Raw genomic sequence first — 25161 nt, forward strand, 5'->3', positions numbered from 1 at the left:
GACGAGCAATCTGTACCTCTGCCTGGCAACTGACAGTTTGCCTTGAGACGTTGCACGATGGGTGTCAGAATGTACGGTACGTCACAGGGCTAGTAACGTGGAACACCGTTTTCGGCACGTCTTGGTTCTCAGGCTAAACGGGGACGGTAGAAGAAGTATGATGTTGATGAATAGTTCTTAAAAGTGTCAATTGTCCCGGCATCGTGCCAAGACGGCTAAGAATCCTCGATATCAAACTTCCCAGGCTCGAGCCTCATTCCCTCCGGATATGAATCCTTTCCCAATCATGGATATAAATCAAACAAAACGCCAGCTGGCCATACCGGACCATCGCTAAATAATCGAACGCAAATGTCTTAGATGATCATTTCACCTTCCTCTCAGTGTCGCTGCTCATACACTCACCCTCCGAATCTGTCCCTTGCAAACCACATACCCACCCCAAGCCCTCGGCGCATCAGGCCTCAACACACTGACGACCCATTTATCCGCATACACCGTCATCGCACCCCGACTCAAATCTGGACACCGTCTCGGCACGACACTGATCGTGATGCTGTTATCCGCCCTCCGATCATTCGCTTCCTCGCTCGGATGTCCGTCCATCGCCGACTCCTCAGCCGTACGTCCACGACGAGAAGTGCTCGAAGCAGGTTCGGCGCGACGACGGGGGAGGGTGTAGAATTTCGGTTCGCGCATTTCTTCGAGGGGGACGGCGATGTTGGCGCCGGTTTGGAGGCGCTCAATGAGGCGTGCACAGTTTTCCTCTCCGACACCGTCACCGAGGGTCTCAACGTCGGGGACTGCGAGCAAGAGCGTTTCCTCCTCCAAGCGCACGCGTACCACGCAAGCTTTCTTTCCGTAGTCGATCGCCAAACCGGCTTCGGCATAAGCCATTGTGTACTTCCTGATCAACTCGTTCTTATGCTCCTTGTGCAACGAAACAAGCGTCCCGTTGACCTTGATCTGCATGCGCTTCCACGACGAGCCTTTAGGCTGCTCGTGCTTCACATTCCACCAGCTGGAATGCACAAGAGTGTCCGTATACCGCGGCAATATCTCGTGACCTTCCTCCGGTCTGGGCGATACAGGCTGGTTGAGGAGATATTCCGGAAGCCTGATCTCGGCCGACTCATATTCTTCCCCCTCTGGTGCTGGCGGGAAGGGCGAGTACGGCGGCGAGAGCTCATTGTAGGTCGGTAACCGTGGTGGAGAAGCCTTGGGCAGAGAAGAGCGTCGAAGACCGGAGAGGATGCTGAGCGCACCGGATGACCGGCGGCGTTGGCTCACAACTATATCTTCGGACTGTGCACGGCTGCGCGTAGCAGAAGGGGCGATAACATATTCCGGAGACAGAAGTTGACTGGACCGGTTGGAATCAATTTCCCAGGCTTCGTTTTCGATGATTGGTGTGATGCTTGTTGGCTTTCCATCTGAAGAGACACTAACGGCTGATCCTCTCCGTTCGTTCTTGGCAGAGAAGGCTGATGCGATGGAGTATCGGCGTAAACCCTGGACAGCCTGAGCATCCTTGTCCGGGACGACGTTGACACGGAGATCAATCTTCGGAGAGAAGAACCCATCACGAAGGTGTTCCGGACTGCTGTCACTGTCGGAGGTGACAGCCGTAGGTGACAATGGCGGAGCATGCTGTAATTCGTAGACTGGCTGCTTGAATGCCGGTGCCGCGATCATATGGTGAGCGGCATCTGTCGTGAGATCTGCCTTGTATACGCGCTGTTGACGGCGCTGGAGAAGTGACAACGGCATACTGACTAACTAGACACAGCTGTCGTGATTGTAGATATGCAAGTGCCGTAACCGATCCTGGATTCCTCCACCGTAAGATGCTGACAATGCTCGAAAACAACGACTCTGATGCACGAGTTCACGCGACGGTAGCGACAGTATTATGGAAGGTACAGGAAGACGATTGATGATCGACATTGTTGGCTGCTGGGAGAACAAAGGTTATAAACGGCCAGGGCTTGTTTTTGGGCTTGAGGCCACCGAAGACTGTTCAGATCGAGCGGCTGCCCAGGCGCTGCGGCGGACGAACAAGGGCGCATATGGCGGCAAATCCGGATGCGCACGCTAAACTTAATCCGGCGCAACGAATGAACAAGGGTCCGTGCTTTGACGTGAATGAGCCGTGATCATCGCCTATTATGGAACCCGTCCTTTATGCGTAGGACATCGCCTCGGTTCAATTGCAGGTCGGTGAAAGTCAATTGCGAGGACTGAGCCGTGCTCCTCCATCATCGACAGCGCGTTTATTCGAGGAGGTCTTTTGATCCCCACAACGAATAAACGCTTCATCAGCTGTCAATGTTCTGTCATCAGATCATTAGCCATAGCCCGGGTCCGCAAACGGTCTCGATCCGCTGCATGGGATGATCGGGGGAACGCGCACACGTGCGCCCCGAAAAACGGAGCCGCGCCGGAGCGCACAGGATCTGGCCTCGAGAGCAAACACCCCCAGGGTCTTTCAAAGTTATCCCGGGTTTTCAGACCTCATTTGCGGCGTTTTACCATCGCCATCCCTTGTAACATCCTCCGTAGAAGTGGATGATCACCTGTTCCACTCTGCATAATGTGCATAAGCATCATGCGCGTGCACGGGCCATCTGCAACGCACCCACGCCGAACTTCGCTGCATCGCCGTAGATCCCTGAAGCATCACAGACTCCGGCGTTAGAAGCTAACCGCATATGGAACCCAGCATCCAGACATCCCATCCCAAAATGAACTCAACATTATGTGCAGATGAACACTGCGAAAAAAGAGGCTGACAAACCGCCTTTTCGAAGAAGGGTGGACCCCTGTAGAAGAAAATAACTGGCAGTTGGGGACGTTGCGGCTGAGTAAGGGAGTTTTGGCAGAGAGGCTTCATGCGCTCGTACGACTCCGCCAAGTCCTCTAGCGTCTGTCGTACCTCTTAGCTCTGGCTACCGCTGTGACCTGATGTCCAGCCCACCCAAGCGCTGCGCAAATCCTCTGTGAAATGAACTGAAGAACAGTTGGTTTGTAAGCTTCTATGTTGCCAAAAACATACGAAATGAGTGACGGCGTGGATCCTTTTTCGGTGGCTGCCTCGAGTCTAGTATGCAGTAGGACGCGCCCTGAGGTGCTCCGCTCGAAGCGAAGGGTCTTGATCATTTCACACCCCATTTTCTTCATTTCACACCCCAGCGCCAACAAAAAACTCAGGATATCTCGCCAACCGCAAATCGGATCTCGGAGGGTAGAGAGTGTATAGACTGATAAAAGTCCCCTGAATCCGTTCCCACCTTCAAATTCGGATTTGAAGGTTCCTGGGAGAAGATACCAACTGTTTCTCACCTCTCAGCCCGGCGCTGCGGCTGGTGTGGCACAGCGCATATATGCATAAATCTGCACATCACATCTCAGCAGTATTTGGCAGAGTACAGCAGCTGGTGGAGTGAAATCTGCGAGTTAAAGGTATCAGGATATTCACAAAGTTACTCTCTATCTCTCTACGCTCTTACCGTATTCCCAAGTTCAATGGCTGTTGAGATATCTTTGAAATTGTGAGTGCGCCGGGGTGTGAAATGAAGATTTAGGGGTGTGGAATGATCAGGACCCGAAGCGAAGGGCTTCAAAGACATCGGGCGGGCGTAGGCTAATAGCCGAGGGCACTCGGGTACAACGATGTGCCGTATGGCCAGTTTTGTATGAAAGTTGTCCTCTTTCGACCTCATTCTCCAATCGTCACAGAGCTGTCACTCAGCACCTCGATCACATACTCACTCCTCTCTACCGCGTTTCCCATTCTTTCAATAAGCAACTCGTAGGTTTGTCCACCCTGTAAATCAAACTCTGACAACCTTGCTGCTCCCTCCATAAACCTCCCCGAACTGACAAGAACTTGACCGTGTAATGTGAGACTTGCCTGGACATAACTTGAGGTTGTCGAGATGTGGAAACTGTTCAGCCCAACGTTAGCACTCGCCAAAGCGGTCACACAGGAAGACTGGACCTTGCGGACGTCAATCGTGCCACATTGACTGAGTGTCTCTGCACCGTAGCTGACCCATTCCATCCGCCCTCAATGGTCCTATTCATCTTTCCAGCCCAGCTATCATGAACAGGTTCCACGCTCACGGCCATGTTACTCTTGACGAGAAGTGTACACTTTCCTACACGCCCAGCATCGAAAGTCGACAGAATAACGGTATAAGTCCCTGCCGGCACATCCGGGATCTGTACGATTGTATTCTTCGGCGTGAATTCACCACTGTCTGCCAGGATTTCTCGGCGAGATATCCTGTATCCGATTTAGCACAGCTTCACAACTACTAAACTTTTCTCGGACATACCTCTCGACACGCTTCCCGCCGCCCCATACAACAGCAACGTGTACAGGCCCACATCCTTCTTCAGCACTCAAGCACAACAGCAGATCACCGCTGCAATCCAATCGTAACGAGTATTGTGGATTGATGTTAGGCGTGTTGCGTCCACCGGATGTCCTCTTCGTCCATTCGCCAGCTCTCTCGACGGATAATGGATACCTGTCTCTTGCTTCCATAAACTCCGATAGCTCAGTCACGGAAAAGGCGGACAGTGTGAAAGAGCACCGATGACCGACAGGGAAGCGCTTGTAAGTAGGAATAATGGTGTACGACTTTCTCGACGGGATGTTCAAGCGGAGCGATGTTTCGAGAGTATCCTGATATGATGTCTGTGTAAAAGATTAGCAAACGCTCCATAGAACCTCACATTACTCTCACGGACCGTTTTGAGTGGTCGAGCCATGCCATACACTTTCTTCCCATCCATATCAAACACCTGCAAGGCGATATCTCCTGTTGGATCATCCTTGCTCAAATAATGCCGACTGAGTAGAACAAATACGCTCTGAGTACTACCCGTGTCATTCCGCAAAACATACTGCTGATTATCAATATAGTGATCCCTGTCTGTAACATCAACGGTAAAGTGGACATCCCGCCTGTATGGATGAAGACACGGATTCCAGTTCAGGTTTAGACCGATGAAGTACCGGGGCAGCATATCCCAATCCATCCAGAACATACCCCTGCTAGGTTCTGGCAGTGCTTCGCGGAGCTCTTCGGTCCATTCATTCGTATGTACCGTACCGGACTCGTGATGAATCCAAGGATTCTTGACAAGAACGTGCCGTCGACCACCAGCTTCTCTCATATCGACCACCGCATAACAGTGATCCCCAACGATGCCTAATCGCCGTTCATCCTCAGCACTCATCTTCCCTGTGCCCAGAGTTACCAAAACGTTCCCCCTTTGCCACGCTTTGTAAAGACTCGTCCATCTATCATCTGATTTGACATTTAACCGTCGTAATGAGATATGTTCGGGTACCCAGCTTGTAAGAGCATAGATATCTGTTGCAGAGTTTGAACCAGGGAAGACATATCCATAACCCATAATCTTCAGATACGCTTTCTCCAGAAGAGCAGGTGCTAACAATGAGGGATCGGTGGCAGAGGTTGCATATGTGGGTTTCCCTGATGACGAGAACGGCAGCAAATCATCGATCGCGACTCTCCGTTCCCAGCCATTGAAAAAAAGCTTGACAATGTATTTCCCATTGGCACTTCTACCATGCGGCCATATTCGGTTCAAAGCGATGAGTTGACCGTGAATCGCTTCGTGCAGTCCAATCACGCATAATGCTGAGACTACGGAACAGTCAGAGATGACATCTTGAACCAGATCGACTCCCGTATATGACTTGTCGATGACGGTAACGTTATCCCAGACGTCCGTTGGCCGTCTCCACTCAAAGTCGCTGGATGGACCAGGTAGTGGTAGTGGATCGACGTAAGGCTCATCTCCAGTGAATTCTGTTTCCTTCGGCTCTGTTGTCCACGGTGGATATACACCGCCGTTAATCTTTGCTGAGCGTAGTAAAATCGTCTGCTGACGGGTCTGTAGTGTATCAATTTCTGGTAATGGCGCAGGCGGTGTATGCTCCGTACGTTGTTGATTCCGCCGTGAGTCTCCGTTCTCTTTTGGCGAAGGCGGTGCAGAAGAGATATGATCGTTGGATTCCTGCTTAATTCTCTCCGCATCCTCGATACAACTCTTCGCCAGCGACCTCAGCCGCTGCTTCTCCACCTTATCTGCCTGTTCAGTTGCCTGAATAGCCTTCAAATACGCATCAACAGCGGCGGCGTACGACTTGACTCTTACAGACGGAGTGGAGGCCGTGTTCTGTCCTAGAGCAACATGATACTCGGCAGTCGCTTCATGATGAGCTGACTGCGACGCTGGCATAGGGATGTATGCTGTCCGGGATGTATGCGGTCGATCTCGCTATGGTGGTGAATGAATGCGGTCCAGGCGCGGGTACCCGTACCGAACATCGGGGTGCTTGAGCCCGCAGCGGGCGATGCATGCGGCTGTAAGGCGTGAGATGAATGTTTGACGGGGCAGATGAATGTTCAACTTGTACATGTTCATGATCCCGGTGTTCAGAAAGTATCTTTGCTGACGGACGTGGGAGGAGAAGCAGTAGCTGTTGTTACGCGAATTAGGGCTGGAGCTCGTCAAACCCTAAGGCACGTGCCCCCGCCGCGCTCCCCGCCGCAAATATCCAAAATATATACCGAACGTCGCGGCCTCCGAGAGAACGGTTCCCTGCCCAGCTCCACTACTTCAGATCCAGCCAAGATGCCCCCCAAGGTCGACCCCAACGAGATCAAGATCATCTACCTCCGTGCCACTGGTGGTGAGGTCGGTGCCTCTTCCGCTCTTGCCCCCAAGATCGGTCCTCTCGGTCTTTCTCCCAAGAAGGTACGAGCATACACCATCTCCCTACGTTCGCCTTAGGGCGGTATGTGATGGGAGAGTGATTGCTTACACCTGTCCTACCTAGGTCGGAGAAGATATCGCCAAGGCTACCGGTGACTGGAAGGGTCTCCGTGTCACCGTCCAGTTGACCATCCAGAACCGTCAGGCTGCTGTCTCCGTTGTTCCCTCCGCTTCTTCCCTCGTCATCCGTGCCTTGAAGGAGGCTCCCCGTGACCGCAAGAAGGAGAAGAACATCAAGCACAGTGGTAACATCGAGCTCTCCGAGATCATCGAGATTGCCCGTACCATGCGCTTCAAGTCTTTGGCTCGTGAGCTCAAGGGTACCGTCAAGGAGATCCTCGGTACTGCTTTCTCCGTTGGATGCACTGTCGACGGTCAGAACCCCCACGACCTCCAGGCTGCCATCGACGCTGGTGAGGTTGAGAGTATGTTTCCCCGTTTTCCCTGTGCTTTGGAATGAATGATGCTAACGAGTTTTCGCAGTCCCCGAGGAGTAAATTTGTCTTTGAATCTAGTTATTCTTGGGCCCTCCCTACGTTTCGCATGTGATGGGAGTTTAATCAAAAAACTATTTACCCTCATCCCCTTTCTACTCGTGACTGCTTCACCTCCACTAACCAATAGCTCCCTCAACAACGAAGCACATATGGATGCTTACGGTGGTTCAAGCTTCATGAGATAAGCTGGTGAACTGCTTGCTGTGTTCGGAACAGTGCTTCATGTTCTGCCGAATTCCAGGTATGGACGGCAAGATTTTGGCACGCTCGGCAACAACGTGTCGTTCACGAGCGCATTTCATGGCGCTTATGCCAGCGATAGCATCCATATGCGTCTTCCTCTCAAGACCATCATTCAAACGGGACATCTTATTTTCTGTTTGCTACAATGTGGCCCAATTACCAAGCTTTTAAAACAGTTCTCCTCTCGGGGTTTTGAGCTGCTACTTGGTGGGCCAATTTGTGAGCAAACTAGAACTACATTCCTCATTACTCACCGCGTTGTTCTGCTCTATGAGCAAGGCGGTCCATAACGTACGAGGAGATATACTTTTTTTTTTTACGTGAATATACTTTTGGTCTTCTTTGCACACTCTTCTCATTGGTATTTTGGGTATCTCTTATGGTTCTGTCATAAGTCTTCACTGTCCCTACTCCTCCCTCTTCCTGGTTCTGCCTGACCACCAGACTCAGCCGGCCTCAGCCATTCCCTCCTCAGCTCCTCCTCCATAATATCATTGTCCTCCACTAACCCCTCCACAGCCTTCCCCACCGCCTCGAACTCCCTCTTCGTCCTCACCAACCTCGTCTTCTTCAGCTCCTTATGATGCGGATGCCGCAACCCCCCCAGCACCTCCGCCGTGATCGGATTCTTCCTTAATAATCGTCGAAGATGGATATGACAGGTACAGGAGCGGGAGGAGAGGGTATGTTCGACGTTCCAGAGTGTTGAGATAAGCAGTTCAATTGCGGTGTCTCGTTCGCGGTCGGCGGAGATGTTGGTGGACTGAGTGGTGGAGGCGGGGAGGGATGTTTGAATTGAGACTGTGCGGGTACGAGGTTTTGGTTTGGGGAGGTCGCGGAGGGAGAGGTCGAGGGCGTGTTGATCCTCGAGTCTGCACACACTTTTAGCTCCAGAGCATGTTTCACAGGATCATAGGTTGCGTACTGCGCTGTCTTCAACTTCAATTGCCTGATCGCACGCTCCTGTTCCCGACACCGTGCATCCAGCACTTGCACCCTATTCTTCCACCACGCCCGGCTGCGCTCGCTTTCTCGCAGTAATCTATCCGCCGTAACCAACTGATCCCGTAACTCATGAACCTGCTGCCGCAGACCCAGATCCAATTGCCGGAACTCCTCGACCCGGCGCGTGAGGGAAGCGTCTAGGGCGGATATATCCACCGTCCGGGACAAAGAAGGTGAGGCGCGAGTACGCACTGTGTCGCGACGGTATGTGGAGGTGTCTCCGGTTGTATTCATCCTAATTTTCGGTCGGTTGGAAATTGTCGTCGGCGTGATGGTGTTGCTGGTAAACAATGACAGCTGCACGTGTATGCGGAAGTACCGATAGAGTTTAACGACGACGTCGACAACACCTCGATCGACGACAAGATGGCCGGCCCAAATATGGAGATGTTTCGTGTATGACTACTGGTCTTGGAGTGTCTGCTTATAGCTAATGTGAGGATGGTATAGTTTGCAATGTACGTGTTCTTTCCCATTGCTTCCATGTACTACTTCGGTGATATCTCCTTCTACAACAAATACGTCGCACATGTACATCTCCCCCCCTCCCACTCAAACGCAGAGCTAATGAGCATGGACAGTTGCAACTCTGGCCAGATTCAAATCCCATTGAGAAGCTACCACAGGATCCAACAGATCTGAAGGAAGAGTTGGAGAAGGCACAGCAACGGCGGTTAGAGAAGAAGAAGCTGAGGGAGGCTTTTGTGGCACAGCAAAACCAGGGAGCTGCAGAGAGCTCATAAAATGCATGTTCAGAGAGCAATGCAAATCGAACATAATGCTAGGCTTAAGCAGAACCAGAGCAACCAATCTCCTCTCTTTCCTCTGCCACGCCGGTATGCTTCGAGTCTCGACGCTCAGTGTCTCGCGGCTTGCACGTCTCGTCACCCACACCATCTCACTGCTGATCCATAGCGTCGTCCTCCCCGACACTCTCCTGTCCTCCCTGTCCCCCCAATGCACCCAACCCTACCCCACTCCCCATCAACCCCTGCCTCGCCATCTCCTTTAACTCAGCCTTCAATGCATACTTCCCATGATGTGGCCCCGCCCTATTCAACCTCGCAATCCCCTCCAAAACCTCCTTCAAATACGCCTCCGGCTGTGCCAGTTTTTCACGTAGTTCACGCATGGACCAGTTGTCGCGCTGTTCGTAGAGTGTAAAGATTTTGTCCATGAGTTCGTTGCGGGGGATACGGGCTGCTTTTTGGTCTTGGGAGATTTTCTTTGACTGTGGCGCCTTCTGTCAAACAGACCAGTATTAGCATTGTGCGCACTGCGAACACAACCCAGGATAGATGGGACGTACCGAGAATGTTGAGATCCGCGACACATTCCCCAACGTCCCGGGCGCCAACAAATTCACACTCCGCTTATGCTTCTCATCCAACATTACAATAGCTCGTTTCGGCTGTGCTTGGACTTGTTGCTGTCGTGCTCTCATGACTCGTCGGTATCGTTCATTCATAATGGGGCCCACTTGGCATTCGTGGACGATGCGGCCTTTGATGGCGGTTTCCTCTGTTCACCCACACATTAGCAACGCTCCTACCATGTAGGTGAAGGTGATCATACTGGGTATAGGCTTCCAATATGGTCGTGCCGCATCCCTTGGTTTACTTATACTCCCATCCGATACATCCCCTGCCCCAGCCCCAGCCGTCTCCGGTCTCGATGATGTCTGAGACTTCCCACCATGTCCAGGCAATGCCTTCTCATTGAATATGAGGGTGTTCTTGACGTGTTGGTTCGTCACTGTAAGCTTGTATTCATTTGGGATATCGGCGTATTCTGGGGTATCTGGGGCGAAGAGTTTGATCTGTGGGTTCTGTTTAGCATGCCACACGCAGAGACCGAGAATGCGAACCCACATTTTTGATATCTGTAGGACTGAAAGCAAATCAGTAAAGTGAAATGCATACAGAAGAGAAGGGACTTACTCCGCCAAATGCAGATGTCCGACCTCCAGATCTCCCGTATAGCCCTGCGCATCTGCCATCTGCCCAACCTGCTTCCATTTATCAAAAAGCTGTTGTGGTACCTTTACCAACCATGCATTATTTCTCAGGCCGCTCAGCTCAAGGTCAAGGTCCTCCTACCCCCATCATTAGTATGCGCATTCAGTCCATGGAGGGGGATGCATACATCCTCGTCGATGGCTGGCATGGGCCGTACGTCGGTCATCTCTTCACCTTTTATTTCTGTCTTGATGGCTGGGGTGCTCATCGTAGTTGTGTGCGGGAAGGTTCAAACGTCTGGAGGTTATGAACGGGATGCACGACGTCGTAAGTGTATGTGAGTCTGAAGCAACGACGACGAATTCGAGGAGAAGACTGAGCTTGAATCGATGACAACGTACCGAAAACTCGGACGTTCGCTGTTCTTCGGTGGTTAACGTTTGGACGTCGAACGTCACGCCGACCCCTCTCGTGCAACCTTGACGCGCCTGCATGGGCCGGAAACTCCAAAGCTAAGGCAACGAACGACGACGAGCAATCATGTCGTCGCCAGCTGCTGAAAGGAATGGCAGAAAGGACGAAGGGAAGGAGGGAACGCCAATGGTTGCGGAGCAGGCTGAGGTCGTCCCTGCGCAGAAGCGGAAGAGATCGGTCTCTCGTTCACCTGCGCCGCCCTCTCCCCACCGTCGACGTTTATCCCCGCCCCGTGGACCTCGTTATGATCTTCCACCTCGAGGACCGCGCAACGATGCTCGTCATGACAGACCGGCTGTCCCCGACGTCGATCTTGCCCGTGCCCGTGAGCGTGAACGCCAACTCGCAGAACAAATGGAGAAGCGAACCGAAGAACCCGAAAAGAAGCCCTTTGACGCAAAAGCCGAATTCGAACGTCTCATGGAGACTCGTGCGGGTGGAACCTACGTCCCGCCCGCTCGTCTTCGGGCTTTACAGGCGCAGTTTACGGATAAGAATACGAAGGAGTATCAACGTATGCATTGGGAGGCGTTGAAGAAGTCGATCAATGGGTTGATCAATAAGGTCAATACGTCGAATATCAAGATGATCATTCCGGAGCTTTTTGGAGAGAACTTGGTTAGAGGAAGGGGGTTGTACGCGAGGAGTATTATGAAGGCCCAAGCTGCTTCGTTGCCATTCACACCGGTCTTGACAGCGTTGACGGCAGTGGTTAATACGAAATTGCCGCAGGTTGGGGAGTTGTTGCTTACGAGGTTGATTGTGCAGTTCAGGAAGGCGTTCAAGAGGAATGACAAATCTGTTTGTCTTTCTTCGACGACCTTTATTGCTCATTTGTGTAACCAGGCTGTGGCGCATGAGATCGTTGCGTTGCAGATCTTGTCGTTGTTGCTTGAGCGACCTACGGATGATTCGGTTGAGGTTGCGGTCGGATTCATAAGGGAAGTCGGTGCGTACCTTGCCGAGGTTTCACCGAAGGCGAATAACGGAGTCTTTGACCGCTTCCGCGCTATCCTTCACGAAGGGCAGATCGACAAGCGGGTTCAGTACATGATTGAAGTACTCTTCCAGGTCCGTAAGGACAAGTACAAAGACCATCCCATCATCCCTGAGGGTCTCGATCTTGTCGAGGAAGATGACCAGATCACGCATTACATCAGTTTGGACGACGAGTTGGATGTTCAGGAAGGTCTGGGTGTCTTCAAGTTCGACCCAGAATTCGAAGAAAACGAAGAGAGATACAAAGAAATCAAGGCCGAAATCCTCGGTGACTCAGGCGAAGAGTCAGGATCCGACGACGAAGACGAAAGCGACGAAGAAGAAACCGAAGGTGCAGCTGTGGTCGACGAAGCCAAGCGTCAGGAAATCCAAGACCAGACAAACACCAATCTCGTGAACCTCCGCCGCACGATTTATTTGACGATCATGTCCTCCGTTGACTACGAAGAATGTTGCCACAAACTCATGCGGATCAACATCCCCGAAGGACAACAAATCGAGCTAGCAAACATGATCGTGGAGTGTTGTTCCCAAGAACGGACATACAGTCGTTTCTATGGGTTAATGGGTGAGCGATTCTGCAAGTTGAACAGGATGTGGACCGACACCTTCCAAAGCGCATTCCAGACCTACTACGAGACGATCCACCGCTACGAATCCAACAAACTCCGCAACATCGCAAAATTCTTCGGACACCTCCTATCCACCGAAGCGATCCATTGGCACGTCCTCTCCTGCATCCACCTAAACGAAGACGAAACAACATCCTCCTCCCGTATCTTCATCAAAATCCTTTTCCAAGATCTCCAGGAATCACTTGGACTTAACGCATTGAAAGCTGTAATGGCAGATCCGATGTTGGAAGAGTGCTTCGGAGGGCTGTTTCCGAGGGATGAGAGTCGGAACACGAGGTTTGCGATCAATTATTTTACGAGTATTGGGTTGGGGGCGGTTACGGAGGGTTTGAGGGAGTGGTTGAAGGGAAATCCTACGGTACCGGCTGCGTTACCTGCCAAGGCTGGGAGCAGGTCTTCGTCGATCGATTCGAGAAGTAGCTATGACAGCCGTGGGAGGAGTCGGTCAAGATCGTATAGCTCCAGGTCGAGATCGGGATCGTATAGTGACTCCCGCTCCCGTTCGAGATCCAGATCCTACAGCTCTTCTCGGTCGAGGTCGAGGTCGTCTGACTCCCGCGACTCTCGGAGGAGTAGAAGCTACTGTTCCTCCCGCTCTCCCTCGCCTCGTCGTGGTCGTACCCATGGACGTGCTAGGTCGAGGTCGAGGTCGAGATCCAGGTCTTATGATTCGAGGTCGAGGAGTAGGAGTAGGAGTTCCAGTTACTCCCGCTCGCGGTCGCGCTTGTCCCGGTCGAGGTCTAGGACTGGGTCCTACTCCGACTCCAGGTCACGCTCCAGGTCTCGGTCGCGGTCGCACTCCAAGTCTCCGCCGCGATCATCCAGACCCAAATCCAGGTCCAGGACGTCGCCTAAGATTACAAAAGCGGAGAGCACTGCTACGAAGGATACCAAGGAAAGCAGAGGAAGGAGGGATGGCTCCAGGTCCAGAACCCCGTCCAGGTCTAGGAGCCCACCGCGCAGGGTTCGCAGTCCAACTCCCAAGGGACGTTGGAGGGGTTTAGACGGGGATTTCTATAGGCCCTCGAGGAAGAGTCCCGGCGTTGATGATCGTAGGAGGGATGATAGGAGGGGAAACAGATATGATGACCGCAGATAGGCGACACCATATGAGCAAGTTAGCATAAGAAAACAGTTCATCGATATACCGAGCAAGCATTATTCATAGCCGATCGTTCACGCGATCGGTTGCCTGCATTTCGGCGCGGCCCAGCCTAATGCAATACGCCGTAATGGATTTGCCTTATTTAGAAATCTTGAAGGCGACAACCTCCGACAACTCTTCTCATACAGTTCTCATACACTTTTCAAAATTGATCTCTACAGCAGATGCGTGTCCCCTTCGGCCCAGCACTTGATCTCAAAGTCACTCCCATCCCAGCGAACGCCGGCCAGTCACCCTACCACGCCGCCTTCGCCCTGTCCCACTTCCTCACAAAAAGCAACCGACCACGCTCAACACTTCTCCTAACAGGCGCCGGCGTCTCCGTCGACAGTGGTATCCCGGACTATCGAGGTCCGACAGGCACATATCGGGTGAACAAGAGCTACAGACCGATCTTCTTTTCCGAGTTTACGGAGAAACATACGTCAAGACAACGATATTGGTCGAGGAGTTTTCTGGGGTATCCGCCTGTTCAGCGAGCGAGACCGAATGATATACATAAACGTGTGGCGGGATTATGGAGGCACGGACATTTGAGTCAAGTGATTACGCAGAATGTCGATGGGCTGCATACGGCGTCCTCACCGGATGTGCCGACCTTGGAGTTACATGGGAGTTTGCATAAAGTGCTTTGTTTGAGTTGTAGGGGACATATACACCGACAGGAGTTCCAGGAGGAGCTAAAGAGGTTGAACCCGGATTGGGCGGAGTTATTGCGGATGAACGAGAAAGAGCTGCAAATTAACCCGGATGGAGATGTGCAGTTGCCGAAGGAGAGGAGACCGGATGGAGATACACAGACGGAGAAGAGTTATGAGCATTTCAGGTATCCGGCATGCAAGAAATGTGATGCGGCGAAGACTGATGCGGCTGGAGCTTGGGTCGAGGGCGGCGGGATCTTAAAGCCTTCGGTTATCTTCTTTGGTGAGCAGGTTCCTGAATCACACAAAATCGCTGCGGAAAAAGCTGTGGAACAGGCGGATCGGGTATTGGTCATCGGTTCTTCGTTAGCGACGTACTCGGCGTTTCGGTTGATTAGAGCTGCCAAGGAGACGGGGAAGAGTGTTGCGGTGGTGAACTGGGGAGGACCAATACGAGGTGAAGGAGAGATTCTGATAGAGGAGGAAGGAGATTTGAGAATACCGCTGAAGGCAGGAGCGGTGTTGGCGGAGGTGGAAAGCATGTTGATGGAGAAGTCGTGGACTGAGAAGGTTGCAGAAGCAGCTGAAGCTGTCGCAGCTAGGCCATAGCTGTAGACATTTATCAGAAGAACTCAAAGAAACAGTACAACACTGCTATTAATTACAGACACCTCGCCAAGGCAGGCAGGGTGATCTCCCGCGGCTGTGACTTCGCCTCGACCTGCCACAACTCAAAATCACTCACGTCCGCGGACCGACCGCCAATTAAAGCCTCTGAACATGTCCCTACGCTCACGTCTCCAATCCACTCTATCCCCCTCAACACCAGACAACTACGACGAAATGTCCTCCCTCCTCCCTCCAAACGTCAGTAACACGTCACGGAAGAAGATCTTGGCATCATACTTCTTTGATTACGCCTTGCTCGTGTTCTTCCTCGTGGTCTTTACGACTATCGACGCAATCCAACCGCACCACCAACAATTCACCCTCACGAACGAATCACTCTGGCACCGCTTTGCCGAACACGAAACAGTCCCCGTATGGCTCCTCATCGTCGTCTCGGTCATCGCGCCGGGTGCTATCATCGTCATCTGGTCCCTCCTCTTCGAGCGAAAAGAACGGAAGTTGTGGGAAGCGCATTGCGGATGCTTGGGGCTTGCGTTGAGTTTTGCGGGTGCGGTCACCATCACTGCTTGTCTCAAGAACGCCGTGGGGAGACCTCGACCGGACTTTTTGGCACGGTGTCAACCCGACACCTCCAAACAGACACCGGATAACGTCTACTCCATGTACGACGCCACTATTTGCACCGTCGACCTCGGATCCCGCATCATGCGCGAAGCCTTCCGTTCCTTCCCCTCCGGCCATTCCTCCACCGCCTTCGCAGGCCTAACCTACCTCTCCTTCTGGGTCGGCGGCAAAACAAACGTCCTCGACACCAGGGGTAACGTGTGGAAATGTGCGGTGGTACTTATCCCGACGTTGGCTGCGGGGCTGGTTGCGGCGAGTAGGATTATGGATCAGAGGCATCATGGGTTTGATGTTTTGTTTGGGGGTTTGATTGGGTGGGGGACGGCGTGGGCGGCGTATAGGCAGTATTATCCTGCGTTGACGGCGAAGGACGTTGTGAAGAATGAAGCCGCCCGCCAGGGACGTCTTCCTCAGGGTGCCAGCACGGGATCTACTACCTCTGTGAGGGTTGGTGAGGCGTATCCTGTCAGGACTTGGGGAACTCCGCAACGTGGGGATTTGGAGAACCAGGAGGAGCAGGAGGGACTGGGTGGTTACGAGATGGACAGGGAGGAAAGTATTGGCTACATGGCTGTTGGTAGGGGAGGAGGTGTCCACGGTGGACAGGGCCTTGCTGCTCCGAGTGCGGCGTATGCTGGGTATGCCGCTGGTCCGGCTCAGTATGATGCCTCGACCAGGAGCAAGAGTCCGGTTCATTAAGTTGTGGGATACAGTGCATAGGCATGCGAGTGTACGATACCCCTCATAGGAAATGAACAGTCAGAATATCAGTCAGGTTGACCAATTGCCCATTAACCTACATATCCTAAAATGACGAACAACACCTAAAGCAAACGCAAAAGACAAAGCAAAAGTCACAATCAATCCAAAGCAAACAATTCGACGTGCTTCCCTTCGGTAATATCCTCGCATCGAAAACCGCGATGCAATACCCTCACACCCATCCATCTACTGTAATCATACTCATACCCATGACATTCTTCTAGAAGTTGGCGTAAATACGGGTTTACGCAATGACACACCCCTTCTCGGGAGGGTTCTGCGGATTTGCGGATTTCTCAACCTCAGCAATAACGAGTTCGAATGCGCGGGCTATATGCTTTGTCAGCACTCATCCAACATACCCCGAGGGGCCAGGATCACGGCTTGCACATACCAACATTCTCATTATGTCTCGCACTCGCCTCCGTCCACGCACAATTCCACTGCTGAGCCAATGCCTTCCCATCATCCGCACTAACCTGCCTCTGCATGTGCAAATCACTCTTGTTTCCCACAACCACGATCGGAACCCAATCCGTCCCCGTGTGATTCAGAATCTTGTCTCTGATAATCTTGACCATCTCGAAAGACGACTTGGACGCAACGGAGTACACGAGAACGTATCCGTGGATACCGATCGAGTGTTTGGAGTTTAAGATGGAGTACTCGTCTTGGCCGGCCGTGTCGATGATTTCGGTCGCGTATTCTTGGTTCTTGTACTTGATTGTTTTGGAGAAGGTGTTTTCGATTGTAGGGTAGTATGATTCGACAAAGTGACTGCCCAATTGTTAGCATTCATCCCGAGGAAACGGTTGTAGGGGGTGTATGCGGTCGGCGCGCACGTACTTTTCGACGAATTGGACGGTGAGGGAGGATTTACCGACGGAGCGAGAGCCGAGAACGGCGACCTTTCTGGATTTGGGAGGAGCCATTGCGAGTGTATGCTGTTGCTATTGGGCGGGAAGGGTGGAGGTTGACGTGGGACGGGAAGTTCGATGTTCGGTCGAGCAGATGCTCCGTGACTGATGACGGCCGTTGCCAGCCGATAGGCCCAGCCTGATCCCCGCGCTACGCCCTGGCCAGCTGCAGGGAAGATGCTCTGTGATTGAGGGCGGCTCCTGCAAGCCGATAAGTCCAGCTTGGTGCAATATACAAGGAGGTTGTGTGAAAGGTTAAGAGTAAAAAAGGGAAATGCAACCAACTTCTTTCGGTTACCATGCCTCTCATACTCGCGGACGGGGCAAAAGTTGGTGCTGCGGCGGGCTTGGACGCGCATCACGCCGGACTGCACCACATCTACGAGATCCTCACAAGAACACGCAGAAGGTCTCGACCAAGGACAATCAGCAGTTCTCCCAGCTGAACGACCAGTCTCGGTTCACTCCTCGTCTCTATAGAAGGTTCCCCTCAGCGCCTTCTCTTGTCACTTGCGCCAATTCTTCAGTTTTTTTGTCGGACACGTTTTTCGCGGGCTTCCGGTTCGAACTACAACACATCGATACCAAAAGGAACCCTCACGTTTCGCCGCTGAATCAGACGCTTTTTCGCCAATTGCGCATATTCAGATATCGGTTTCGTTCCCTTCGTTTGTTAGCATCTGATTGATACGTCTTTCGACAACGGGTCCGTTTACAGTATACACTTTATAAAACAACACAAACACGCAATGGCCGACACCAACGAGATCGACTTGGACTCTGTCATCGACAGGTTGTTGGAGGGTGCGTTGCCTGATTGTACGCAGTGGAGGACAATGGCTAATGCTCGACGTATAGTGAGAGGAAGCAGGCCTGGCAAGCAGGTGCAATTGGCAGAGTACGAGATCCGATACCTGTGTACAAAGGCACGGGAGATTTTCATCACCCAGCCGATACTCCTTGAACTGGAAGCACCCATCAAGGTGAGCTCCCTTCGCCTAATACTTCCGTTATATATGCTGACACTATGTCTTTAGATTTGCGGTATGCACATCAACACTCGTGAACGCCAAGCCATCAATGCTAACGCAACGTACAGGTGATATCCACGGTCAATATTACGACCTTCTTCGACTCTTCGAGTACGGTGGATTCCCTCCCGAGGCCAACTACCTTTTCCTTGGTGACTACGTCGACCGTGGAAAGCAGTCCTTGGAAACCATCTGCTTGTTGCTCGCCTACAAGATCAAATACCCCGAAAACTTCTTCATCTTGCGTGGTAACCACGAGTGCGCAAGCATTAACCGTATCTACGGTTTCTACGATGAGTGTATGTGCGCTTCGGATTTGAGGTAAACATTGCTAACAACATGTATAGGCAAGAGGAGATATAACATCAAGCTATGGAAGACCTTCACCGACTGTTTCAACTGCCTCCCCATCGCCGCAATCATCGACGAAAAGATCTTCACCATGCACGGTGGACTTTCCCCTGACCTCAACTCCATGGAGCAGATCCGCCGAGTAATGCGACCAACCGACGTTCCCGATACTGGTCTCCTCTGTGACCTTCTCTGGTCAGACCCGGATAAGGACATCACTGGATGGTCTGAAAACGACCGTGGTGTCTCCTTCACGTTCGGTCCTGATGTCGTGTCGAGGTTCTTGCAGAAGCACGATATGGACTTGATTTGTCGTGCTCACCAGGTCGTTGAGGATGGTTATGAGTTCTTCTCGAAGAGGCAGTTGGTCACGCTATTCAGTGCGCCGAACTACTGTGGAGAGTTTGACAATGCGGGTGCGATGATGAGTGTTGACGAGAGTTTGCTTTGCAGTTTCCAGGTTCGTGAAATTACCAGATCGAGTCTTTGCGACAGTGACTAACCTATCCACGAATAGATTCTGAAACCAGCAGAGAAGAAACAAAAGTATACCTATGGTGGTATGGGTGGAGGCAGGTTCGGGTAAGCATTCCTCCTCTATTTTCAAAAGATCAATGTACTGAACTGACGTCCAGCCGTTAAAGACCAATGACGCCACCTCGAAAGCAAAAGAAGGGTGGAAAGTAAAGCACCCACCACCTTTCCATATTTGCATCGAGACCGTGTCGTCTTTCCTTGTTCACGTTTAGTCGCTTTGGGCATTGTAAGATCTGGGTGTTTGTTGGGTTGATGGGTTGTGGTGGCTTGTTGCTTGTTGCTTGTTGTGGGAGTAACGAGGACCATTGTCTTGTAGTTTTTTACGGGGTGAAGCGACGAGTTGCTAATGTTCTTCCGTGGTGGTCCCTCTCTTTGCAATTGTCTTTTTCTTCCTTGGTTTTATCTGTTCGTTCGAGTCTCGTTTGGTTAACCTATACACAAATCGTTTTGCTAATGACCCTCATTGGTCTGCCGGTGTGTCCGTTTGGCCGTGGAGGACCAGGGTATCCAATCGGCAGCTTCGGGGGCCTCATACGTGTGGCTGTGCAAATTAGTGGTGTAACGTAGTCTTCCAAATACGTGAGTAAATCAGACGAACATGATCCGAGCAATGCCTCTAAGAATACCCCTTCCAACACTACGGCAGGTTGCAAGTCGTCGTCTTTACTCAGTAGATGTCGCCACTTCTTCTCGCCTGCCACTGAAGGTTGCGGTCATCGGTTCTGGACCAGGCGGGTTTTATACTGCGTACAGAGTGCTACAACAGGTTCCGGAAGCGACGGTGGATATGTTCGAGGCGCTTCCTGTACCGTATGGACTTGTGCGGTATGGTGTTGCACCGGATCATCCTGAAGTTAAAAACGTGATGCACAAATTCGAAGAAGTCGCCTCTGATCCACGCTTCCGATTTATTGGTAATACGCCTATTGGTTCCGTTTCGACGCCCGCCGAGAAAGAAGGATCAAGTGCGTTTTCGACAAGTTTAGATCCTACTGCACCGCCTATGCAGAAGAGCTTGCCTTTGGAGGTGTTGTTGAGACATTACAATGCTATCGATTTCGCGTATGGCGCGAGTCAGGACCGGGCACTTGGAATTCCGGGGGAGGATTTGACGGGTGTGCATTCTGCACGAGCATTCGTGGGTTGGTACAATGGTCTGCCTCAGTACCGTGACTTGGCACCAGATTTGTCGGCTGAGGAGGCGGTTATTGTCGGTGTGGGAAACGTCGCACTTGACGTCGCACGTGTATTGCTAAGCCCTGTTGATGTGTTGGCGAAGACGGATATTTCCAGCTGGGCTGTCGACACCCTGAGAGATAGTAAAGTTAAGCGTGTCCGAGTCGTGGGAAGACGAGGAGCGAGGGAGGCAAGTTTCACAATCAAGGAGGTGAGAGAGCTGTTGGCCGTACCAGGCGTAGGATTCAAGTCAAGTCAACCGGAACTGTTTACGCCTGGTCCCGATGTGAAGTTGACGAGACCATCAAAGCGACTGTTGGATTTGTTAGCTATGGCATCGGCGAAGCCTCCAGCAGCGGACGCGCACAAGATGTGGGAACTTGAACTGCTCAAGTCACCTACACGGTTCTTGCCGAGCGATGCGAACGCGATGAAGTTGGGTGCAGTCGAGATGGTGAAGAATAAGCTGGAAGATGGTCGGGCGATAGCCACGGATGAGACTGTAACTTACGAAGCTCAGCTTGCTTTCCGGTCCATCGGTTACAAGTCCGAGGCGATCGGTGGTATGCAGGACTGTGGAATTCCTTTCGACTCAAGACGAGGTGTTATCCCCAATGTCGATGGTCGTGTAACGAAGATTGGTACGGAAGGCGACATTCTGCCAGGTGTGTATGCGTCAGGCTGGGTCAAGCGGGGTCCGACTGGTGTCATCGCCTCAACGATGTACGACGCTTTCCAGACTGCTGATGCTATTTGCTCTGATTACGCGGGTTCTAAACCTTTGCTGAATGACACTAGGGTCGGTGGATGGGACGAACTCAAGAAAGAGGTGCCGACTGGATTGCGAACAGTTGAGTGGGAGGAGTGGAAGAAGATCGATGAAGTCGAGACAAAGAAGGGAGAGGAGAAGGGCAAGTACAGGGAAAAATTCGGAAGAGTCGAGGAGATGTTGAGGGTCCTGGATGGGTAAAGCAGACGGGGTATGGTATACGAATCACAGGTTGTCATTAGATATAAGCATTGGAGTTACTATCTGAGTAGGAATACGAGCACTTCGTAATCATGATACATAACTCCTTAAACGCCAAAAATACGCAAAATCCCTCCCTCCCGAGATCGACGAGCGCAGAAATCACAACACCAGATATTTCTCTGTAACCTTCTTCGCCAACTTCATATTTCCAGCAACGATATAGACCAGCTGCAGATTGTATGCAGCTTCCCACCTGAAATCAAACCTTTCAAGTTCTTTTGCTTCAGGGGTGTTCTCCATGACCCCTTCGTGCAGCTCGTCAGAAAGACGAAGCGCAGACTCGTAGCAAGGAATAGCAAGATGGCCTAGACCCAAGTGATGGTACGCCCTGGCCATGTTGTACTCAGCTTCAAGGCGTGCAAAACGTCCCTGTTCCTTGCGAATGTCGTAATATTTGAGCAAGAACATGAAACCCTGAATGATCTGGTACTGTCGGTTGTCGGTCTGACGCTTCAAGGCTTGGCCAAGATAGGCCACTGCGGTCGAAAAGCAGACCATGGGATCGACGACACCGACTTCGCGGCCAATAGCATATGCGCGGAGATAGTAATCTGCAAGTTCCATCAGCTTCAGTGCTCAGAGCAATGCATGATAGTGAAACATACTCAAAGCAACTACATAACTCTTGTTCCCGGCCATCATATGCCCGTATGTCATCAACGCGAACGGGTTGTACCTGGTAATATTCTTCTTCGGCGGTTGCAGTGCAGTCTTGTTGGGTTTTGATGAGAGCTTGTTGTCCAAAACGGTATCAACTTGCCTGACGAGACGCAGGAAGTATTTCTGACTAGGTCCGGCGACAAAGGTATCCAGACTGTCATGACCAGTACCGATAGCGGCATAGAACATCTTGAAAGTATCGAAGGTGTGACTCTCTTTCTGCAAGAACCATCTTGCAGCCGCTTGACCACGTTCCGCGTCATTGGCGCGAATTGCACAAGCTGTGATTATGGGTTAGCGAGCTGTTTCTGACATTGAATGCGTCTCTCTCACCTAAGCTCACTAGATGCATTTGTACTTCCCGCTCTTTGTTCTGGTAAAACACATTTGCTGCCACTGCGGAATCCAAGATCTTGTACGCATCCAGAATATCTCCGTACGTTGCGAGTAGCACTGCACATTGCAGAAATGTGTGCAACCACTTATCCCACGCCATCCCTCTGAACTCCGTAGGATACCGCTCAGGATCCTCTCCCCAAGCAGTTTGTGAATCGTCTCCAGCTGCAGACTCTTGAAGTCTATGTGCCAACATTTCCAAACGCTCGTTCATACCCTTCTTCTTGGTCTGCATGAATCGCAACCCCTTGAACTTCTGCCATCTTTCACCAGGATAGAAGGACTTGACGGAAGCAAACTCCTCGCAAAGCTCGGTGGCAGTGTTCACCCACTCCTCTACAGCAACGGGATCGTGCGCCTCCATCTGCTCACGGATGAGGTCAAGCTTTTTACCGCGCTCGATCGTAGCCGCAATACGAGCCTCTTCGTTTTGAATCTTAATACCACGGAGGCGCTCCAGCTGTCGACGCATTCTCTTGTATCCCCATCGATTAGGGCGAACCCTGTCAGTCACCTTGAAGATGGCATGTTCGTCGTCGTCATCTTCCTCCTCAACTTTCTCGAGTGCTTCTGCAGGCAGCTTCGCCAATTCCTCGCTGCGAATGCGAATGACATCGTTGATAAGAGCCAGAGCTTCATCTCTCCTATCCAGCAATTCGTACATCTCAGCAAGACGAACGCGTGAATCGATGTCATTCGGAAGCATGGTGTAGACAACTGAAAAGCAACTCTCCGCATCCTCGTATTCCTTTAAGGCCAAACAACATCTTCCCAGTCCCATGTAGTTCGCCGGAGCACGCGTGGCCTCACATTCATTCAGCGCGTGGTAGAAGCTGCAACTCGCGTCGTATGCTGCCGCCTTGATTCGCTCTCTTTCTTCGTTCTCTGTGATCACTTCGGGGTCAGGATCAATCTCATCGACTGGCTCAGAATCATCGCAGTTTTCCGCAAATTCCAAACACGCATCCGCAGCAGCCAGGAAAGGTTCTTGCCACTGCTCAGGATCCAGCCCCTCCAGGACTTGGAGGTGTTGCAAACCTTCCTCCCATTCGCCCAACTTCAACCGACACTGCCCCAGCTTAATCTTCAGCTCCACAGGTAAAGAGTACATGTCCCTGCCGTCTCTAAGACCAACTGTCCTGCGACTCCGTCTGTTGATGACCTCGACCGCCTTTCTTCTTCGTTCATCATCAACGTCCCACTCGCAATCGGTGCCGACCTCATCCCACCAGGTCTCCGATCTTCTGCCACGAAGCCAGCGCGCACCAGACCTGATCCTTTCAATGCATTCACTCCAGCGCTCCTCTTCCATGTAAGCTTCTGCTAGGATATTTAACTCGGAGAAATCAAACTTTGACCCAGGTTTTATAGTCGAGGACTGCATGTAATGCTGCATTGAATCTCCATAGAGCTTGATCGTTTCAATGTAATTGCCATCTTCGCTGTATATCCTCGCCAACTCCCTCGATATACTCATATCATACGGCAGAAGGTCCAGCAGCCTCTTAAATCCAGTGATAGCCGCTTGCGTTTTTCCAAGTTGACGGAAAAGAATAGATCGTTCCCATAGCGCGTCAACATCACCCGTCTTATTAGATAGGATACGGGAATAACAGTAAGCTGCTTGCTTCCTGTAATGGTCCCTCTGAGTCTCTGTCCTCTCCTCGGTCTCTTCCTCCGCAAACTGCGTTGCGAGCTTAGCACAGGTCACCCAACCTTCATTGTTTCTCGATTGATGATGCGCTCCTAGAAACCATATATCCAGTGCTTCCTTGGGGCGTCCCGTATCCATGTAGATCGTACCAAGCGTTTGGTAAGCCGCGACTACGCGTGGGTCAATCCGGATGATTTCCAGGAAGATCTTACGTGCCGCATCTGGGTCGTGCAGATGAATCCAGAATTCGTTGGCGCGAGCAAGAAGACCTTCCACTTCTACTGAAGGCTGGTACATAAGTGGTCCACGGCGTCCTTTTCGCTTTCCTTTTTGTTTGAATCCCTTGCCAACGCGCAGATCATTCCGCAGATTCTCGAAGTCGTCGTCCTCGTCTCCATGTCTGCCGAACTGTTTCATTCCGCTGCGCAGGGATGTGTTACCCATCAATGCGTCCTCCCCATCACCGTCCTCTTCGCTCTCATCAGACCATAAATCTGGGTCAAGGACATTGATGTTTGGGTTTGGCGGCATACTGTACGCATTCTCCGCTTCCTCGTCAATGTACTCTCCGTCAGAGCTGAAGTCGTCCGACTCGTCATCCGAGTCCTCTTCCGCGGCCTGCTGCCGTCGCAGTTCCTTCAGACGTTCCTCGAGCTCATCAACCAGCTCACGTTCCCGTACCAGCAGATTCTCACGAGGTTCCCATGAGTCATACTGTTCTGTGTAGCCCTTCCAACGCACGAGATACAAGACACGTTTGCCCTCCTCCGTGAACCCCTTCTTCAGGATCTTCTCGACTTGGTAGTCAGGCTCATTGCTCGACCCACCCTCCAGCCAGCTCTCCGTCGAAGGCCTACCGGACATAGCAGCCAGCTGAGGATCAATGTGCATGATCGATTGACCTTCGTCGCCCATCCTGGAGGTGAATGCTGGACTGAATGCTGGTTCCGCTCA

At 51.8% G+C, this 25161-nt stretch overlaps 12 protein-coding genes across 12 annotated transcripts; 6 read left to right on the forward strand and 6 right to left on the reverse strand.

Annotated features, from left to right (window-relative positions):
- Positions 1-183: 183 nt before the first annotated feature.
- Positions 184-2019, reverse strand: SAICODRAFT_31326 (uncharacterized protein). Its single transcript, XM_019167895.1, has one exon. It carries the CDS (start codon positions 1768-1770, stop codon positions 394-396), a length of 1377 nt encoding a protein of 458 aa, XP_019022490.1. The 5' UTR covers positions 1771-2019; the 3' UTR covers positions 184-393.
- A 1962-nt stretch (positions 2020-3981) lies between these two features.
- SAICODRAFT_60036 (cysteine proteinase) lies at positions 3982-6282 on the reverse strand (the record flags this gene model as incomplete). Its single annotated transcript, XM_019169728.1, has 3 exons — positions 3982-4288; positions 4341-4705; positions 4759-6282. 3 exons carry the CDS (start codon positions 6280-6282, stop codon positions 3982-3984), a joined length of 2196 nt encoding a protein of 731 aa, XP_019022491.1.
- Positions 6283-6651: 369 nt separating this feature from the next.
- SAICODRAFT_20745 (60S ribosomal protein L12) lies at positions 6652-7316 on the forward strand (the record flags this gene model as incomplete). Its single annotated transcript, XM_019166318.1, has 3 exons — positions 6652-6801; positions 6884-7244; positions 7303-7316. Exons 1-3 carry the CDS (start codon positions 6679-6681, stop codon positions 7314-7316), a joined length of 498 nt encoding a protein of 165 aa, XP_019022492.1. The 5' UTR covers positions 6652-6678.
- A 583-nt stretch (positions 7317-7899) lies between these two features.
- On the reverse strand, positions 7900-8850 carry SAICODRAFT_155445 (uncharacterized protein). The gene has a single exon (XM_019165574.1). It carries the CDS (start codon positions 8796-8798, stop codon positions 8193-8195), a length of 606 nt encoding a protein of 201 aa, XP_019022493.1. The 5' UTR covers positions 8799-8850; the 3' UTR covers positions 7900-8192.
- An 80-nt stretch (positions 8851-8930) lies between these two features.
- SAICODRAFT_83286 (uncharacterized protein) lies at positions 8931-9640 on the forward strand (the record flags this gene model as incomplete). Its single annotated transcript, XM_019171307.1, has 3 exons — positions 8931-8960; positions 9015-9095; positions 9137-9640. 3 exons carry the CDS (start codon positions 8931-8933, stop codon positions 9305-9307), a joined length of 282 nt encoding a protein of 93 aa, XP_019022494.1. The 3' UTR covers positions 9308-9640.
- On the reverse strand, positions 9219-10962 carry SAICODRAFT_83287 (transcription initiation factor IIF, beta subunit). Its single transcript, XM_019171308.1, has 6 exons — positions 10710-10962; positions 10505-10659; positions 10436-10454; positions 10140-10383; positions 9874-10085; positions 9219-9804 (listed from the first exon to the last, which is right to left on the reverse strand). Exons 1-6 carry the CDS (start codon positions 10788-10790, stop codon positions 9463-9465), a joined length of 1053 nt encoding a protein of 350 aa, XP_019022495.1. The 5' UTR covers positions 10791-10962; the 3' UTR covers positions 9219-9462.
- Positions 10963-11062: 100 nt separating this feature from the next.
- SAICODRAFT_9035 (DHS-like NAD/FAD-binding domain-containing protein) lies at positions 11063-15045 on the forward strand (the record flags this gene model as incomplete). The annotated part of the gene is made up of 2 exons (XM_019171693.1): positions 11063-12988; positions 13960-15045. The coding sequence occupies 2 exons, from the start codon at positions 11063-11065 to the stop codon at positions 15043-15045; spliced, it is 3012 nt and encodes a 1003-aa protein (XP_019022496.1).
- Positions 15046-15115: 70 nt separating this feature from the next.
- SAICODRAFT_155529 (acid phosphatase/Vanadium-dependent haloperoxidase) lies at positions 15116-16683 on the forward strand. Its single transcript, XM_019165575.1, has 2 exons — positions 15116-16543; positions 16677-16683. The coding sequence occupies exon 1, from the start codon at positions 15217-15219 to the stop codon at positions 16387-16389; it is 1173 nt and encodes a 390-aa protein (XP_019022497.1). The 5' UTR covers positions 15116-15216; the 3' UTR covers positions 16390-16543; positions 16677-16683.
- A 13-nt stretch (positions 16684-16696) lies between these two features.
- SAICODRAFT_95489 (ras-2) lies at positions 16697-17457 on the reverse strand (the record flags this gene model as incomplete). The annotated part of the gene is made up of 3 exons (XM_019171977.1): positions 17299-17457; positions 16847-17229; positions 16697-16782 (listed from the first exon to the last, which is right to left on the reverse strand). Exons 1-3 carry the CDS (start codon positions 17382-17384, stop codon positions 16697-16699), a joined length of 555 nt encoding a protein of 184 aa, XP_019022498.1. The 5' UTR covers positions 17385-17457.
- A 605-nt stretch (positions 17458-18062) lies between these two features.
- Positions 18063-19598, forward strand: SAICODRAFT_72668 (Metallo-dependent phosphatase). Its single transcript, XM_019170788.1, has 7 exons — positions 18063-18173; positions 18228-18352; positions 18407-18413; positions 18469-18699; positions 18748-19211; positions 19269-19333; positions 19387-19598. Exons 1-7 carry the CDS (start codon positions 18119-18121, stop codon positions 19391-19393), a joined length of 954 nt encoding a protein of 317 aa, XP_019022499.1. The 5' UTR covers positions 18063-18118; the 3' UTR covers positions 19394-19598.
- A 396-nt stretch (positions 19599-19994) lies between these two features.
- Positions 19995-21428, forward strand: SAICODRAFT_48012 (FAD/NAD(P)-binding domain-containing protein; the record flags this gene model as incomplete). The annotated part of the gene is made up of 2 exons (XM_019168911.1): positions 19995-20217; positions 20275-21428. Coding segments are annotated over 2 exons (1377 nt in total), but the record flags the coding sequence as incomplete, so codon positions are not given.
- Positions 21429-21596: 168 nt separating this feature from the next.
- Positions 21597-25122, reverse strand: SAICODRAFT_9040 (TPR-like protein; the record flags this gene model as incomplete). The annotated part of the gene is made up of 3 exons (XM_019171695.1): positions 21597-22048; positions 22103-22438; positions 22491-25122. 3 exons carry the CDS (start codon positions 25120-25122, stop codon positions 21597-21599), a joined length of 3420 nt encoding a protein of 1139 aa, XP_019022501.1.
- Between the last annotated feature and the right edge of the window lie 39 nt (positions 25123-25161).

This window comes from Saitoella complicata (genome assembly GCF_001661265.1).
Source record: "Saitoella complicata NRRL Y-17804 unplaced genomic scaffold SAICOscaffold_20, whole genome shotgun sequence".
NCBI lineage: Eukaryota > Fungi > Ascomycota > Saitoellomycetes > Saitoellales > Saitoellaceae > Saitoella > Saitoella complicata.

Excerpts from the sequence above, each read along its gene's own strand:
- SAICODRAFT_31326 (XM_019167895.1), bottom strand. The coding sequence starts at position 1,770 with ATGCCGTTGTCACTTCTCCAGCGCCGTCAACAGCGCGTATACAAGGCA.
- SAICODRAFT_155445 (XM_019165574.1), bottom strand. The coding sequence starts at position 8,798 with ATGAATACAACCGGAGACACCTCCACATACCGTCGCGACACAGTGCGT.
- SAICODRAFT_83287 (XM_019171308.1), bottom strand. The coding sequence starts at position 10,790 with ATGAGCACCCCAGCCATCAAGACAGAAATAAAAGGTGAAGAGATGACC. Across the intron at positions 10,660-10,709 it reads TGCCAGCCATCGACGAGGAT|GAGGACCTTGACCTTGAGCT; the intron begins GTATGCATCCCC and ends TGATGGGGGTAG. Across the intron at positions 9,805-9,873 it reads CGCGGATCTCAACATTCTCG|GCGCCACAGTCAAAGAAAAT; the intron begins GTACGTCCCATC and ends GTTTGACAGAAG.
- SAICODRAFT_155529 (XM_019165575.1), top strand. The coding sequence starts at position 15,217 with ATGTCCCTACGCTCACGTCTCCAATCCACTCTATCCCCCTCAACACCA.
- SAICODRAFT_72668 (XM_019170788.1), top strand. The coding sequence starts at position 18,119 with ATGGCCGACACCAACGAGATCGACTTGGACTCTGTCATCGACAGGTTG. Across the intron at positions 18,174-18,227 it reads CATCGACAGGTTGTTGGAGG|TGAGAGGAAGCAGGCCTGGC; the intron begins GTGCGTTGCCTG and ends CTCGACGTATAG. Across the intron at positions 19,212-19,268 it reads GTTTGCTTTGCAGTTTCCAG|ATTCTGAAACCAGCAGAGAA; the intron begins GTTCGTGAAATT and ends ATCCACGAATAG.